This window comes from Phacochoerus africanus, chromosome 1, assembly GCF_016906955.1.
Source record: "Phacochoerus africanus isolate WHEZ1 chromosome 1, ROS_Pafr_v1, whole genome shotgun sequence".
Taxonomy (NCBI): domain Eukaryota; kingdom Metazoa; phylum Chordata; class Mammalia; order Artiodactyla; family Suidae; genus Phacochoerus; species Phacochoerus africanus.
Window position 1 is genome coordinate 103596948 of NC_062544.1, and position 13616 is coordinate 103610563.

At 47.2% G+C, this 13616-nt stretch overlaps 1 protein-coding gene across 5 annotated transcripts in view; it reads left to right on the plus strand.

Moving 5' to 3' along the window:
• XYLB (xylulokinase) overlaps nt 1-13616 on the plus strand; it is a 48955-nt gene that overhangs the window by 24104 nt on the left and 11235 nt on the right. For 4 of the 5 annotated variants that reach the window (XM_047770266.1, XM_047770281.1, XM_047770274.1 and 1 more), the window contains 6 exons: nt 256-337; nt 4009-4049; nt 4470-4585; nt 5338-5453; nt 6287-6360; nt 11427-11523. In XM_047770266.1, the coding sequence (XP_047626222.1) occupies nt 256-337; nt 4009-4049; nt 4470-4585; nt 5338-5453; nt 6287-6360; nt 11427-11523 (526 nt within the window). The remainder of the gene's footprint in view (nt 1-255; nt 338-4008; nt 4050-4469; nt 4586-5337; nt 5454-6286; nt 6361-11426; nt 11524-13616) is intronic. The other variant, XM_047770291.1, reaches the window with a different exon arrangement.

Below are 13616 nucleotides of genomic sequence, written 5' to 3' on the forward strand. Positions count from 1 at the left end.
GCTGCAACTTCGATTCAGCCCCTAGCCTGGGAACTTCCATATGCCTCGAGTGTGGCCCTAAAAAAAAACAAAAAAAATCAAGTGGTCTTAAGGCAGTAGCATCACCTCATGTTCATGGTTCCAACCCTTTGCTGGGCAACTCTGGTGTTCTGTAAACAGGATGTATGTTCCTTGTCCCATCCCTGGCCTATAGTCTCCAGTGGCCCAAGCAGGAAGTGTTTGCCTCAGTGGAGCGTGCTTGTCTTCTCTCCCTAGGGAGCCATTTCTTCCTACTTCGTCCAGCGCTATGGGTTTCCTGCAGGATGCAAAGTGGTGGCCTTCACTGGGGACAACCCAGGTGAGTACCTTGGGGGATTTCACCCTCCAAAAGCCTGCCTTAGTCCTTGCTGGACCTCGGAGAATGCCAGTCCACCATCTCTTGGCGAAGCCTGACTGTGGTAGGCTCCCTGCTCCCTGGCCACCTGCCCCCCTCTGCTGGCCTGAACTCTGGCTCCTTGTACCTGCCCCAATGTGGCCCTGACTCTGCCCATGAGAGCCGTTGGGGGCTGCCCCTCCAGGTAAAACTGATCAGTGATTGAGGAAGACGGTCTTGCCCACCCTCCCTGATTTGCCTTTTCTGTTCCCAGCTGAACTCAGTTCCTCCAGGGCTTCCTCTAGGACTTGGCTTTGCGTATCCGCCCCATTATTTGACCCATAAGTATAAGTTATTCTTCCTCCAAACTCTTTCGTCTTCTCTTCCTTCTTCTCTCCTCCCCTGGGGCTTCCTGAGCCTCCGTATGGAGGACCGTCAGGTCTCTAAAGACTGAAGGCCACGTTGCCTTGGCTGTGCTGCAAGCCGGCAGCTGTGGCTCTGATTCAACCCCTAGCCTGGGAACTTCCATGTGCTGCAGGTGTGGTCCTAAAAAGACAACAACAACAAAAGACTGAAGGCCCAGTGGCCACAGTGAGTACCACCAGACTGCTGCCTCTCACCCACTCCTGCAGCCCTTTTCCTAATGAGCCACCGAGTCAGGGTTGCTCGATCAAGTAAATACAAATATAGATCACCCAGTTCAACTTGAATTTAGAGGAATGACAAAAATTAGGTAGTAGAAGTATTTTCCAGGCCATATTTGAATTTCAGAAAACAAGTGACTTTTTTAGTGCAAGTGTGTCCCAAATATTTTCTCTGAAATTGAAATTCGACTGAGTGTCCTTATCTGCCAACTCTATGTCATGTCGCCATCGTAAGCAGCCATTCCTGGTCTAAGGAAGTGAGTCTCAGGTTCATATGGAAGGATTTGGGCTGCTGCACCGAGTGACACTAGGGTCTGACTTCAGCCCTTCTCTTGGTTTCCACACCCACAAACCTCCCTGTACTTCCCTGCTTGTACAGATGAGGAAGTTGACATCAAAAATAAAAGAGAAAGAGAGAGGTACACGTGTCTAGGAGTGGAGCTGTGTGCCTAGAAATGGAACTGAAAGTCTTGTTAAAATGTATTTATCATCACAATGGTGATATTATATTCCATATTTTCTGCAATATCTATCTGTACTTTTGTGACCAGGAGAAAACATTTAAGTCATTGCCACTGCTGTTTCTCCACTCTGGCATCTGGAGGGACCCCCACAGGAGCCAGACAAGGTACCCCCATCCCTGAGCACTTCATACAGTGATATCACATGGAGCCCTGTTGTCAAAGTGCAACCCAAACACAGAACAGGCTTTGGGGAAGGTACCCTCGTGTTCCTGGTCTGAGGTGAAGGTGGAGGCTCGTGGACAGTGGCCAGTTTCAGCAGCAGAAATGCATGAAGCCTGTCACTCTGTCCCCTGTGCACCTGAGTTGAGAGGCAGCTCTGGCCTGCACTGGGCATGTTCAGGTACCCAGGGTCCTGGGGGATGCCAGGCCACAGTTCCTGTCTGCCCTAAAAGTTGAGGGGTCCAGTCTCCTGAAAAGAACAGTTGGTACACAAACACCAATTCAGGATAGTTCTACATGTTGTGAGCCATGCTTGCTTTCCTTTCAAAATGAAAATTACTTCATCAAGTCTCATTAGAAAAATGACTATTCTTAAGCCTACTCTATCATGCATGCTAGTCAGATTTGTTTCTGCTCAGCCACGAGGGGAATTCCTCTGCTACTCTATCAACTAGAAGAATTTCAGGAAGAATAAAGGTCGTGCTTTTTAACCACTGAAGCATGAGCTTCTGTACATGTTTGAGAAGGAACAACAAAGAAGCAGCTTCCTAATCCTTTCTTTTGTACGGAGGTCTGAGGCTGAATGTTGGAGATACTAAGCAGGCAGCCCTCAGCCAGTCCCTCCCTAAGTCTGACCTTCAGTTTGCTGCTCACTTAGTCTTATGTATTAGTCTTATGCCTTTTTCCTTTTTCCTTTTTTTTTTTTGTCTTTTTAGGGCCGCACCCATGGCATATGGAGGTTCCCAGGCTAGGGGTCAAATTGGAGCTACAGCTGCTGGCCTATGCCAGAGCCACAGCAATGTGGGATCCCAGCCACATCTTCATCCTACACCACAGCCCATCGCAATGCCAGATCCTTAACTCACTGATCGAGGCTAGGGATCGAACCCGTGTCCTCATGGATGCTAGTCAGGTTCATTAATTGCTGAGCCATGATGGGAACTCCTGTGTTTTTCTTATTCACAAGAAATACATCTTCATTGCAGAAAAAATTTTAAGTACTGACAAACCAAAGCAAGGATATAAAAAAATCATCCATCATCCCTTAACCCCGAGATAACCACAGTTAAAATTTTGAGGGCTGTCCTTCCAACCTTCTTTTTCTATGCCCATAAATAAAGATATTTTATTTTCACGAACGAGGAAAATATTTTTGTGCGACATCACACAAAACCCTAGTGGTTGTCTAGGGTTCCATTGTTCTGGCATTTACTTTGCCAGTCTCCCTCTGTGAGGTGGTACCTCACTGTAGTTTTGATTATCATTTCTCTAATAGTTAGCGATGTTGAGCATTTTTTCATGTGCTCGTTGGCCATCTGTATATCTTCTTTGGAGAAATGTCTATTCAATCAGGTCTTTTGCCCATTTTTCCATTGGGTTGTTGGCTTTTTTGCTGTCGAGTAGTATATATTGTTCGTATATTTTAGCTATTAAGCCCTTGTCAGTTGCATCATTTGAAACTATTTTTTCCCATTCTGTAAGTTGTCGTTTTTATGGTTTCCTTTGCTGTACAAGAGCTTGTCAGTTTCCTCAGGTCCCATTGGTTTATGTTTGCTTTTATTTCTGTTGCCTTGGGAGACTGACCTGAGAAAACATTTGTAAGGTTGATGTCAGAGAATGTCTTGCCTGTGTTCTAGGAGGATGGAGGTGGGAGATAGAGGTAGGCTGGCCTCTGGCGTTTAGACAATGCAAACATTGTCTCGTCCCCTGTCCCAGTAGGATAAGCTTTCAGAGCTAGGATTCCTGGACCCAAGGCTCTGACACACTCTCCTGATCGTACCTCAGCAGCAGTGTGTGAGGACGCCTGTTCCTTCCCGCAGTTCTCCTTCCTTCCTTCCTTTATTCACGTGATACTTACAGGGCACCTGCTACATGGCAGCTCTTCTTTCAGTTCCAGGGTATGTCAGTGAGCCAGGCAGATAAACAGTGCTGTCCTGGGCCTCACATAAGGGGGCAGTCAACCTAACCTTGACCCTTTCCTCACCATGGAGGTGGGGAAAGCCCCTCACTCATGCCTCACCTTTGTCTTTCTCTGCCGGATGTATCCTAGCGTCTTGACTTGGCCCTCTCGGTACTCTGCACTCCTGGAAGCACCTGCTGACGGGTGGGGAGTTGGGCACCCTTTAGAAGAGGCTTCACAGCCCTGACCTCCATTCTCTGGCCCTTGGAGCCTCCTAGCCCTTGGTTCACCCTGTTCCTGCCTCTCCTAGCTTGTGGGCAGGGGTGGGAGGAGGGGGCTGCACTCACCTCTGGGGGGTGGGGGTGACTGGTTTGCTTTGTGGCTCCCATGTGACCTCCAGCTAACCATAGGCTCCCCTCCGGTTCTCAGCATCGCTGGCAGGCATGAGGCTGGAGGAAGGTGACATTGCGGTAAGGTGACTTATCATTCCCACAGGCGGGGTCAGCTCTTTCTGCCCAGGGGAAGAGGGTGCTGGGTCTCAGCAATGTCTTTTTTTTTTTTAGCTTTTTAGAGCCCCACCCACAGCATATGAAAGTACCCAGGCCAGAGATCAAATCGGACCTGCAACTGTCAGCCCATGCCACAGACACAGCAACAGGGATCCAAGCTGCGTTTCCAGCCTACACCGCACCTCATAGCAACGAAGGATCTCTGGCCTCAAACCCATCACCTCATGGTTACTAGTTGGATTCGTTTCTGCTGCATCCCAACGGGAACTCCTAGAGAGTATTTAAATCTGAGTTTTGTGGCATGAGGAGTGAAGCCACAGGGGTCAGGGGGGTAGAGCTGGGTGAGATGGAGGCGCCTCACCTCTGCCCATCTCTCTCCAGGTCAGCCTGGGCACCAGCGACACCCTCTTTCTCTGGCTCCAGGAGCCTATGCCCGCCCTGGAAGGCCACATCTTCTGCAACCCAGTTGACCCCCAGCACTACATGGCACTCCTGTGGTAGGTTGGCTGGGGAGGGGGAGGTGTGAGTAGGTCTGGCACCATGCGGAGTCCCCCAAGTCATTTCACGCAGCAGGCTCTGTGGGCACCTGAGGCCCCAGGAACTCAGTGCATCTTTCTGAGAGCAGAGCTGGGTGGGGAAGCACCTGGGGCCTGAAGTCTCCCCAAACTCAGATATAAACCCCCTCCCCAGCACCCGTATCCTGTGTGGCCTGAGGCAGACCCCCTAGCATGTCTAAGCCATACTTTGCTCATAAAATCGGGAGACCAAGGGTTTACTTCATAGTGTTGTCACATATTAGGCATATAGTAGACCTCTGACCTGTAGTGGTAAGGACATCCTTCTTCCTGACTGTTGTCACGGAAGGGGTCTGCTCTCCATGCTCCACACAGGCATTAGGGACCTGCTGGAAGCTACTGAGGGAGGGGGTGTTAACTTCTAAGCTCCAGGAACCACTGGAGACTATGTAGGTTTAGAAAATCTAGCCAGGTGCTGAAACTGCAGCTTCGTCTCTCCCTGGGGCTCATTTGGGGCAACCTCTTTTGTAAACAGCCCAAGACAGGTACACTTCCTGGTGACTCCCAGAGACGAGCATTGGGCCTGATAACTGAGGAGGTACCTCAGGTCCCTGCTGAGCACTGGTTGTGGTCTAGCCTGACCTGCAGCCCGTCTACCTGGGACTCTTCACCAAACTCATGGTCCAGTCAGTAAGCGCTGGGTCCCTTCTTCAGGGTTGTGTGCATTTCTGCAGCTTTAAAAATGGCTCCCTCATGAGAGAGAAGATCCGTGATGAGTCTGCTTCCCGTTCCTGGAGCGAGTTCTCTAAGGCGCTGCGGTCCACAGAGTTGGGGAATGGCGGAAACCTGGGTAGGCTGTTGGGTGATGCCCAGTCTGTGAAGGGGCAGCAGCTGATAGTAAGAGGGGTGGGGCCAGGGAAGCCAAGGGGAGCCCTGACAGTCTCTAATTCCACTCTGTGAGCCTTAAAGCTAATGTGAGACCCCATGATCTAAGCAAGGTGGGGAATGCATCTTCTCTGCCCCTCGAAGCCCTTGGTGACAGCATCAGAGATGGCAAGTCACAGTGCTTACTCTACCTGGTGCAATCTCGCCCATGTCTTTCTGCCCCAAACACAGGGTCCTGCTAGGAAGAATGCCCAGCCCTGGGGCAGCCCTCCCGAGCTAGGCAGCTGCCTCCTGGCCTGTGGGCTGCCAGGTGAGAGCAGGAAGAACTGCCTCCACGGAAAGCTAACCTAAGCCTTTCCAGTTGCCCTCCATCCTGCTGGAGAGAGGAACGTGAGGGTACTCCCAGGGCCGTTCCAGGAAATGATGGGGACAAGGAGATAGGGTCATCTCAGCCTGCTTTTCTTTTCTTTTTTTGTCTTTTCTAGGGTCGCACCAGCGACATATGGAGGTTCCCAGGCTAGGGGTCTAATCGGAGCTGTAGCCACCGGCCTACACCACAGCCACAGCAGCATGAGATCTGAGCCACATCTGCAACCTACACCACAGCTCACGGCAATGCCGGATTTTTAACCCACTGAGCAAGGCAAGGGATCAAACCCCCAACCTCATGGTTCCTAGTCAGATTCGCTAACCTCTGAGCCACAACAGGAACTCCTCACGCTGCTTTTCTAAGGCTGTTGTGAGCTGATCTTTTGTTTTTGACCACAGATGGCTAAACTCTTCCTGGTCTTGTTTCAGGTTTTTATTTTGATGTAATGGAGATCACCCCTGAAATTATTGGGCGTCATAGGTTTAATGCAGAAAACCATGAGGTACGTGTGTTTTTGAAGCCTCAATTTTTGACTATTAAATTTAATGAATCCTGTCAAATCATGTTAGTTTTAAGGACTTCTTCATTCACTCAGCTACTGATAAAACAAATACTTAAAAAAAGCTTTTTGTTGAAGTATAGTTGATTTACCATATTGTGTTAGTTTCAAGTGTACAGCAAAGTGATTCAGTTTTTTTTCAGCTTATATTCCATTATAGGTTAGAACAAGGTATTGAATATAATTTCCTATGCTATACAGTAAATCCTTGTTGCTTATATATTTTGTGTATAGTAGTGTGTGTCTCATACTCCTAATTTGGTAACCTTCCCTCTCCTCTTTGATAACCTTGTTTGTTTTCTATGTCTGTGAGTCTGTTTCTGTTTTGTATATAGATTCATTTGTATTATTTTTAGAGTCCTCATATAAATATCATATAGTATTTGTCTTTCTCTGACTTACTTCATTAAATATACTATTCTCTAAAGTCCATCCATTTTGCTCCCAATGGTAATCTTTCTTCTTTTTTCATCCTTTTTTATAGTACAGTAATGTTCCATTGTATATATGCCTGATCTTATTAAACCAGTTGTCTGTTGGTGGGCACTTGGGTTGTTTCCATGTCATGGATATTGTAAATAATTCCTCTGTAAACATTGGGATGCATGTACCTTATTGAATTAGTTTTCATTTTTTTCCTGATACGTACCTGGGAGAGAATTGCTAGCTCATATGGTAACTCTTATCTTCAGCATTTTAAGGACTCGCCATACTGTTCTCCATAGTGCCTGCCCCAGTTTACATTCCTGGCAACAGTGTAGGAGGGTTCCCTTTTTTCCATACCTTCTCCAGCATTTTTTATTTGTTGACTTTTTTGATGACGGTCATTCTGATCCATGTGAGGTGATAAGGTGATACCTCCTTGTGGTTTTGGTTTGCATTTCTTTTCTTTTTTTTTTTTTTTTTTTTTTTTGCTTTTTAGGGCTGTACCTGTGGCAAATGGAGGTTCCCAGGCTAGGGGTCGAATTGGAGTTGTAGCTGCTGGCTTACACCACAGCCACGGCAACACAGGATCAGAGCTGCATCTGCAATCTACACCACAGCTCACAGCAACACTGGATCCTTAACCCACTAAGCAAGGCCAGGGATCAGACCTTTGTCCTCATGGATGCTAGTCAGATTTGTTAACCATTGAGCCATGATGGGGACTCCTGCATTTCTTTAATAATTAGTGATATTGAGCTTCTTTTCATGTGCTGGTTGGCCATCTGTATATCTTCTTTGGAAAAATGTCTGCTTAAGTCTTCTGCCCATTTTTTGATTGGTTTTTTTTTTTTAATATTAACTTGTACAGCTGTTTGTATATTTTGGATACTAACCCCTTGTTGGTCTCATTATTTGCAAATATTTTCTCCCAGTCCATAGGTTGTCTTTTTGTTTTGTTGATGATTTCCTGTGCTATGCAAAAGCTCAAAAGTTTGATTAGATCCCATTTGTTTATTTTTGCTTTTATTTCCGTTGCCTTGGGAGACTGAGGTAAGAAAGATACTGCTGCGATTTATGTCAGAATTTGTCTATGTTCTCTTCTGGAGTTTTAGGGTATTATGTCTTATATTTAGGTCTTTAAACAATTTTGAGTTTATTTTTGTGTATGGTGTGAGGGAATGTTGTAATTTCATTGATTGACATGAAGCTGTCCAGCTTTCCCAGCCGCACTTGCTAAAGAGACTGTCTTTTCTTCGTTGTATATTCTTGCCTCATTTGTTGTAGTTTAATTGACTGTAAGTGCGTGGGTTTATTTCTGGGCTCTGTATTCTGTTCCATTGATCTATATGTCTGTTTTTGTGTCAATATCACACTTTTTTTGTGTGTGTGTGGTTTTTTTTTTGTCTTTTTTTTTGCCATTTCTTGGGCTGCTCCCATGGCATATGGAGGTTCCCAGGCTAGGGGTCCAATCGGAGCTGCAGTTGCCAGCCTACACCAGAGCCACAGCAACGCAGGATCCGAGCTGCGTCTGCAACCCACATCACAGCTCACAGCAACGCCACTGAGCAAGGGCAGGGATCGAACCCACAACCTCATGGTTCCCAGTCGGATTCGTTAACCACTGTGCGATGATGGGAACTCCAATATCACACTGTTTGGATTACTGTAGCTTTGTAGTACAGTCTGAGGTCTGAAATAGTTATGCCTCCAGCTCTGTTCTTTTTCCTAAGGATTGCTTTTAGCAATTCTGGGTCTTTTTGATTCCATATACATTTTAGGGTTATTTATTCTAGTTCTGTGAAAAATTTCATGGGTATTTTGATAGAGATTGCATTAAATCTATAGATTGCTTTGGGTAGTGTGGCTATTTTAATTCTTCTAATCTAAGAGCATAGGGTATCTTTCTATTTCTTTGAATCATCTTCAGTTTCCTTTAACAGTGTTTTATAGTTTTTAAGGTATAGGTTTTTCCTTCCTTGGTTAAATTTATTCCTAGGTATTTTTTTATGCAATTTTAAGTGACATTGTTTGTTTACTTTCTCTTTCTGATACTTCATTATTACTATAAAAAAATGAAACAGGAATTCCCATTGTGGTTCAGCAGATTAAGAATCTAACTAGTATCCATGAGCATGCAGGTTCAATCCCTGGCCTTGCTCACTGGGTTAAAAGATCCAGTGTTGCTGTGAGCTGAGGCGGTGGTCGCTGATGTGGCTCAGATCTGGTGTTGCTGTGACTGTGGTGTAAGCCAGCAGCTGCAGCTCCGATTCGATCCCTAGCCTGGGAACTTCTATATGCCGTGGATGTGGCCCTAAAAAGAAAAAAAATTGAAACAGATTTATGTATTTAAATTTGTATCCTGCTGTCTTGTTGAATTCATTTATTAGTTCTAATAGTTTTTGTCTGGTGACTCTAGGGTTCTCTATATAAACATCATATCATTTGCAAATAGTGACAGTTTTTTCTCTTCCCTTCCAATTTGGATACCTTTTATTTCTTTTTCTTGTCTGATTGCTGTGGCTAAGACGTCCAATACTATGTTCAATAGAAATAGATGAGAGTGGGCATCCTTGTCTTGTTCCTGAATTTAGCAGAAAGGCTTTCAGCTTTTCACCATTGAGTATTGTGTCAGCTGTGGGTTTCCTGTTTCCTTGGAGGGCCTTATCCTACACCTCCCACCTCCAAATCATGTATTTCTTCCCAATTGAAAGAGCGTCTGTGACAGGAGGCGCTAACATTTCCAACATTTATTGAGCACAGTTTAGTTCCAGGCCCTATGCTGGTGGGTTTCTGTATCTTCCTCATTTACCTTTCAAAGCAACTCTGTGAATTAGGTATTATCATCTCCTTTACAGGTGGAAAAATTGAAGCCCAGTAAAGCTGAATAATACATTCAAGGTGTGAGGGTCTAGGTGGTAGGGGAGGTCAGACCCATCCCCTCTGGTGCTGAAGCTGTTCTTTTATTTGCCACCTGCCACGTGGCCTTTCTCAGGAGGGGTTTGGTCAACTCTTGTTGCTTGGAATTGACTTTTCTGTGTGGTAGTGACCAGAATCATCACCACATTTTAGATTGGATCTGAGAGACATTTCTGACCCTAAAAAATTGTCTGAGGAGATTTAGTAAGTCACTCTGTCTAGTAACTGTAGCAGGTAGAGTTGGTGTTGGGTTATGTACTGATGATGGCGTTACATATTGGATTGTAGATAGAAGGCTTTGTATAAGGTATAGGGAGTCCATCTCCTTCTTCAGTTTGGTTCCTGTCGTTCATAGAATATGTGCCTATTCTCCATTGTATAATCCGCATAGGTTTGTCAAGAAGGTAGTTTTCTTTGTTCATTTGATCAATGTGATTGGCGCTGGGGTGGGGGGGACATAAGAAGAACAAAACACATGGGCTCCCTGCTTCTGCTAGGAGGATGTAAACATGTGAACAAACGTGCACACAACTGTGGTGTGTGATGGGGCTAAGAAGGAAAAGAACAAAGCACCACAGGAGAGAGCAGGGGATGGGCTGGTAACCTGGTGGGCCTCCCTGAGGAGGTGGCCTTGAGGTGCAGACTTGAAGGATAGGAGGAATCATACATGAGAAGCATGGGCAGAGTCCCGGCAGAGGCAGCACTTTAGGAGCACCAAGTGAGTTTGCTTGGAGAAATTCCTGAGGGAGGGAGCAGCAGCATCTGTCACAGGTCTCAGGGCTGGGGAGACGGGCCAGACTGGAGTGAGGCTGGAGTGAGGCTGGAGTGAGCTAGAAGGGCACGCCATCGCCGTGGATCTCAGCACAGGCTCCTGGCTCTTTCTTTGTGAGCATCAACTGCATAGAGCAGCTTCCTGTTATGTGCTTTATAACAATCCTAAAACATAGGTGCCACCATCACTTCAGTCCCTTTGAGAAAGAAAAGGCTTAGCCAGATTTATGTAACTTATTTTAGGTCACAGAGTTGAATGGTAGAGGCTGAACTTGAACTCTCAGCAGCCTGAGACTGAGCTCTCTGATGCTCTGACTCCCCAGAGTGATACAAGTGTGAAGAATGTGTGTGTGTGTGTGTGCGTGTGTGTGCGTTGTGTGTTTGTGTTGTATGAGTATGAGTTGTGTTGTCTCAGGTGAAATTAGTGAGTCAAGGGCCTAGCTATGGATGAGCTCCACTGGAGGCTTGAGTCATGAGCTCTGAATCTAGCTGTTGTTTAAAAAGACACCATACGGGGAGTTCCCATTGTGGCTCAGCAGAAACAAATCTGATCAGTATCCATGAGGGTGCAGTTTCAATCCTTGGCCTCACTCAGTGGGTTAAGAATCTGGCATTGCCATGAGCAGTGGTGTAGGTCACAGTCGTGGCTCAGATCCTGCGTTGCCCATTGCTGTGGCTGTGCAGCTGTACTCCGATTCAACCCCTAGCCTGGGAACTTCCATATGCCGAGGGTACAGCCCTAAAAAGCAAAAAAAAAAAAAAAAAAGGTCACCACACACACACACAACACACTATGCCCGTACCACACACATGGACATACCACACACATATACACACCTCATGCAGTGAGTGGACACTGAGAGTTCTTCACTCTGTGCCCTTTCTCCTGGAGACAGGTCTCAGCATTCCCCTGGGATGTGGAGATTCGAGCACTGATTGAAGGACAATTCATGGCCAAGAAGATTCATGCTGAGGGCCTGGGCTATCGAGTCAGTAAGTGAACTGGTGGTGGGCTGTGTTCTGGGGTGGGGCCAAGAATCCTGCTCACGCCCTGAGGTGCTTGAGACCCATCTTGGCCTTCAGTCCTGTCTCGTAAGGCTCCACTACAGGGGCCTTGTTTGTGTAGGAGGGAGGAGGTGGAGCTGGGCCGCCAGTGGTGGGGTAAGAAGGTGAGCTGACGGGCACTGTGGGCGAGTGTAGCCTCCGAGGCAGGTTGTCCTCTTCTCTGCTCCTCCCAAGTAGCCTTGACTCCTGGCCAGGAATTCTAGGACTTGGGAGAGCTTTCTGTAACCCTCAGCTCCAACCTGCAGACAAAATGTCCTAAGCTCTGGATCCTGAGGCCATGGGCAATGTGGGTGGGAAGGGTCTGGGCTGGGGCCATCATGGGCCTTCACCTTCTAGCCTGGCAGGCGCTATCTGCCCATGGGACACAGCTCTGAAATGATATGCCATTTCAGCCCCAACAAAGAAGAGAGGGGTGTAGAACCACTGTCAAACCTGAGAGGCCTGGAATAGAGGGGGCAGAACCAGGGCCGGGGAAGGCCTTTGGGGGAGAAAAGGACGCCTGAGAATCTGAGCTATGGAATGGGCAGCTTTAGGAGGTCGCGAGTTCCCCTTACTGATGGTTGCTGGAGTGGTTGGGAGGGACTGAAGGAGGCTGGACTGGGCGACCGCAGAATCTGGGGTTCTAAGATTGGGCAACAGCTGCAGTCAAGAAAAGCTAGAAATCCTTCCTCGAATCTTTCTTGCTTGAGGGCCTCCTCATTGATACTTATGGACAATCCAGATTTTATACTTGAACCAACCAAGTAAAAGGATACTTTAAAAATAAGCACTGGTGGAGTTCCCACTGTGGCGCAGCAGGATTGGTGGCACCTCTGCGGCACCAGGATGCAGGTTCAATCCTTGGCCCAGCGCAGTGGGTTAAAGGATCCAGCATGGCTGCAGCTGTGGCGTAGGTCACAACTGCAGTTTGTTTGGATCTGATCCCTGGCCTAGGAACTTGATATGCCACAGGGCAGCCAAAAAAGGGGGGGGGGGGAAAGAAGCACTAGGCAAGCCTTTTTGAAAACCTGTTAGGCAGCATCTGCTAAAGTTGCACACACACCCACCCAGCAACTTCATCTCTGGGTGGATGCATGACAGAGACGTGTACATGTGTTCACTAAAGACATGCAGGAGGACACCCACACTGGCCACATGCTAGAAACAGCCCAGTGCCCGTTGATGGCAGGATAAATTTGTTGTGGGATGTTCAGGCCACATGATTCTACATGGAAGTGAAGATGAATGAGCCTCAACCACAAGAAGCAAACGGAGTGAATCTCACAGAAACACTAAGCAAAGGAAGGCAAATCTGAAAGTATGGGTGGCAGATTCCATGTGCCTCAAATTCAAAAGCAGACAAAGTTCTCTGCTGTTGTTGGCAGTCAGGATAGTTGGCAGTTCCCTTTCGGGGGCCTGGAGGGTCTCTGGGGTGCTGGTGAGGGTTACACAGCTGTGTTGAGTTGTAAAATGTGTTGAGCTATCAGCTTGTGGTACATATGTACATTTTTCAAGGTGTTTGTTACAGTTTAGCAATTTTTTTTTTTTGGTCTTCTTTTTTTTTAAGGGCCATACCCGTGGCATATGGAGGTTCCCAGGCTAGGGGGCAAATTGGAGCTGTAGCTACTGGCCTATGCCAGAGCCACAGCAACACAGGATCTGAGCCGCGTCTGTGACCTACACCACAGCTCATGGCAACATCAGATCCTTAACCCACTGAGCGAAGCCAGGGATTGAACCCACATCCTCATGGATACTAGTTGGGTTCGTTAACCACTGAGCAATTATGGGAGCTCCAGCAAATTTTTAAAAGTAGAATGAACTATAAACCGTCCCACTCCTCTCCATCCCACCACCCAAAGTGTAAAAAGAAATTCCCCAAGAGCTTCCAAGCTCCCTGAGAGGTAAGCCTGGGTGAGGAGGGCAGGTATGCTGCTGAGGAGGGTGTGAGTGCCTGGCAGGAAGGTTCTCAGGTCGTTGTCATCAGGAGGGGCCACTTCAGGGGGCTGTCCTCACCAGCCCAGTGTAGAGGGGAGAGGAAT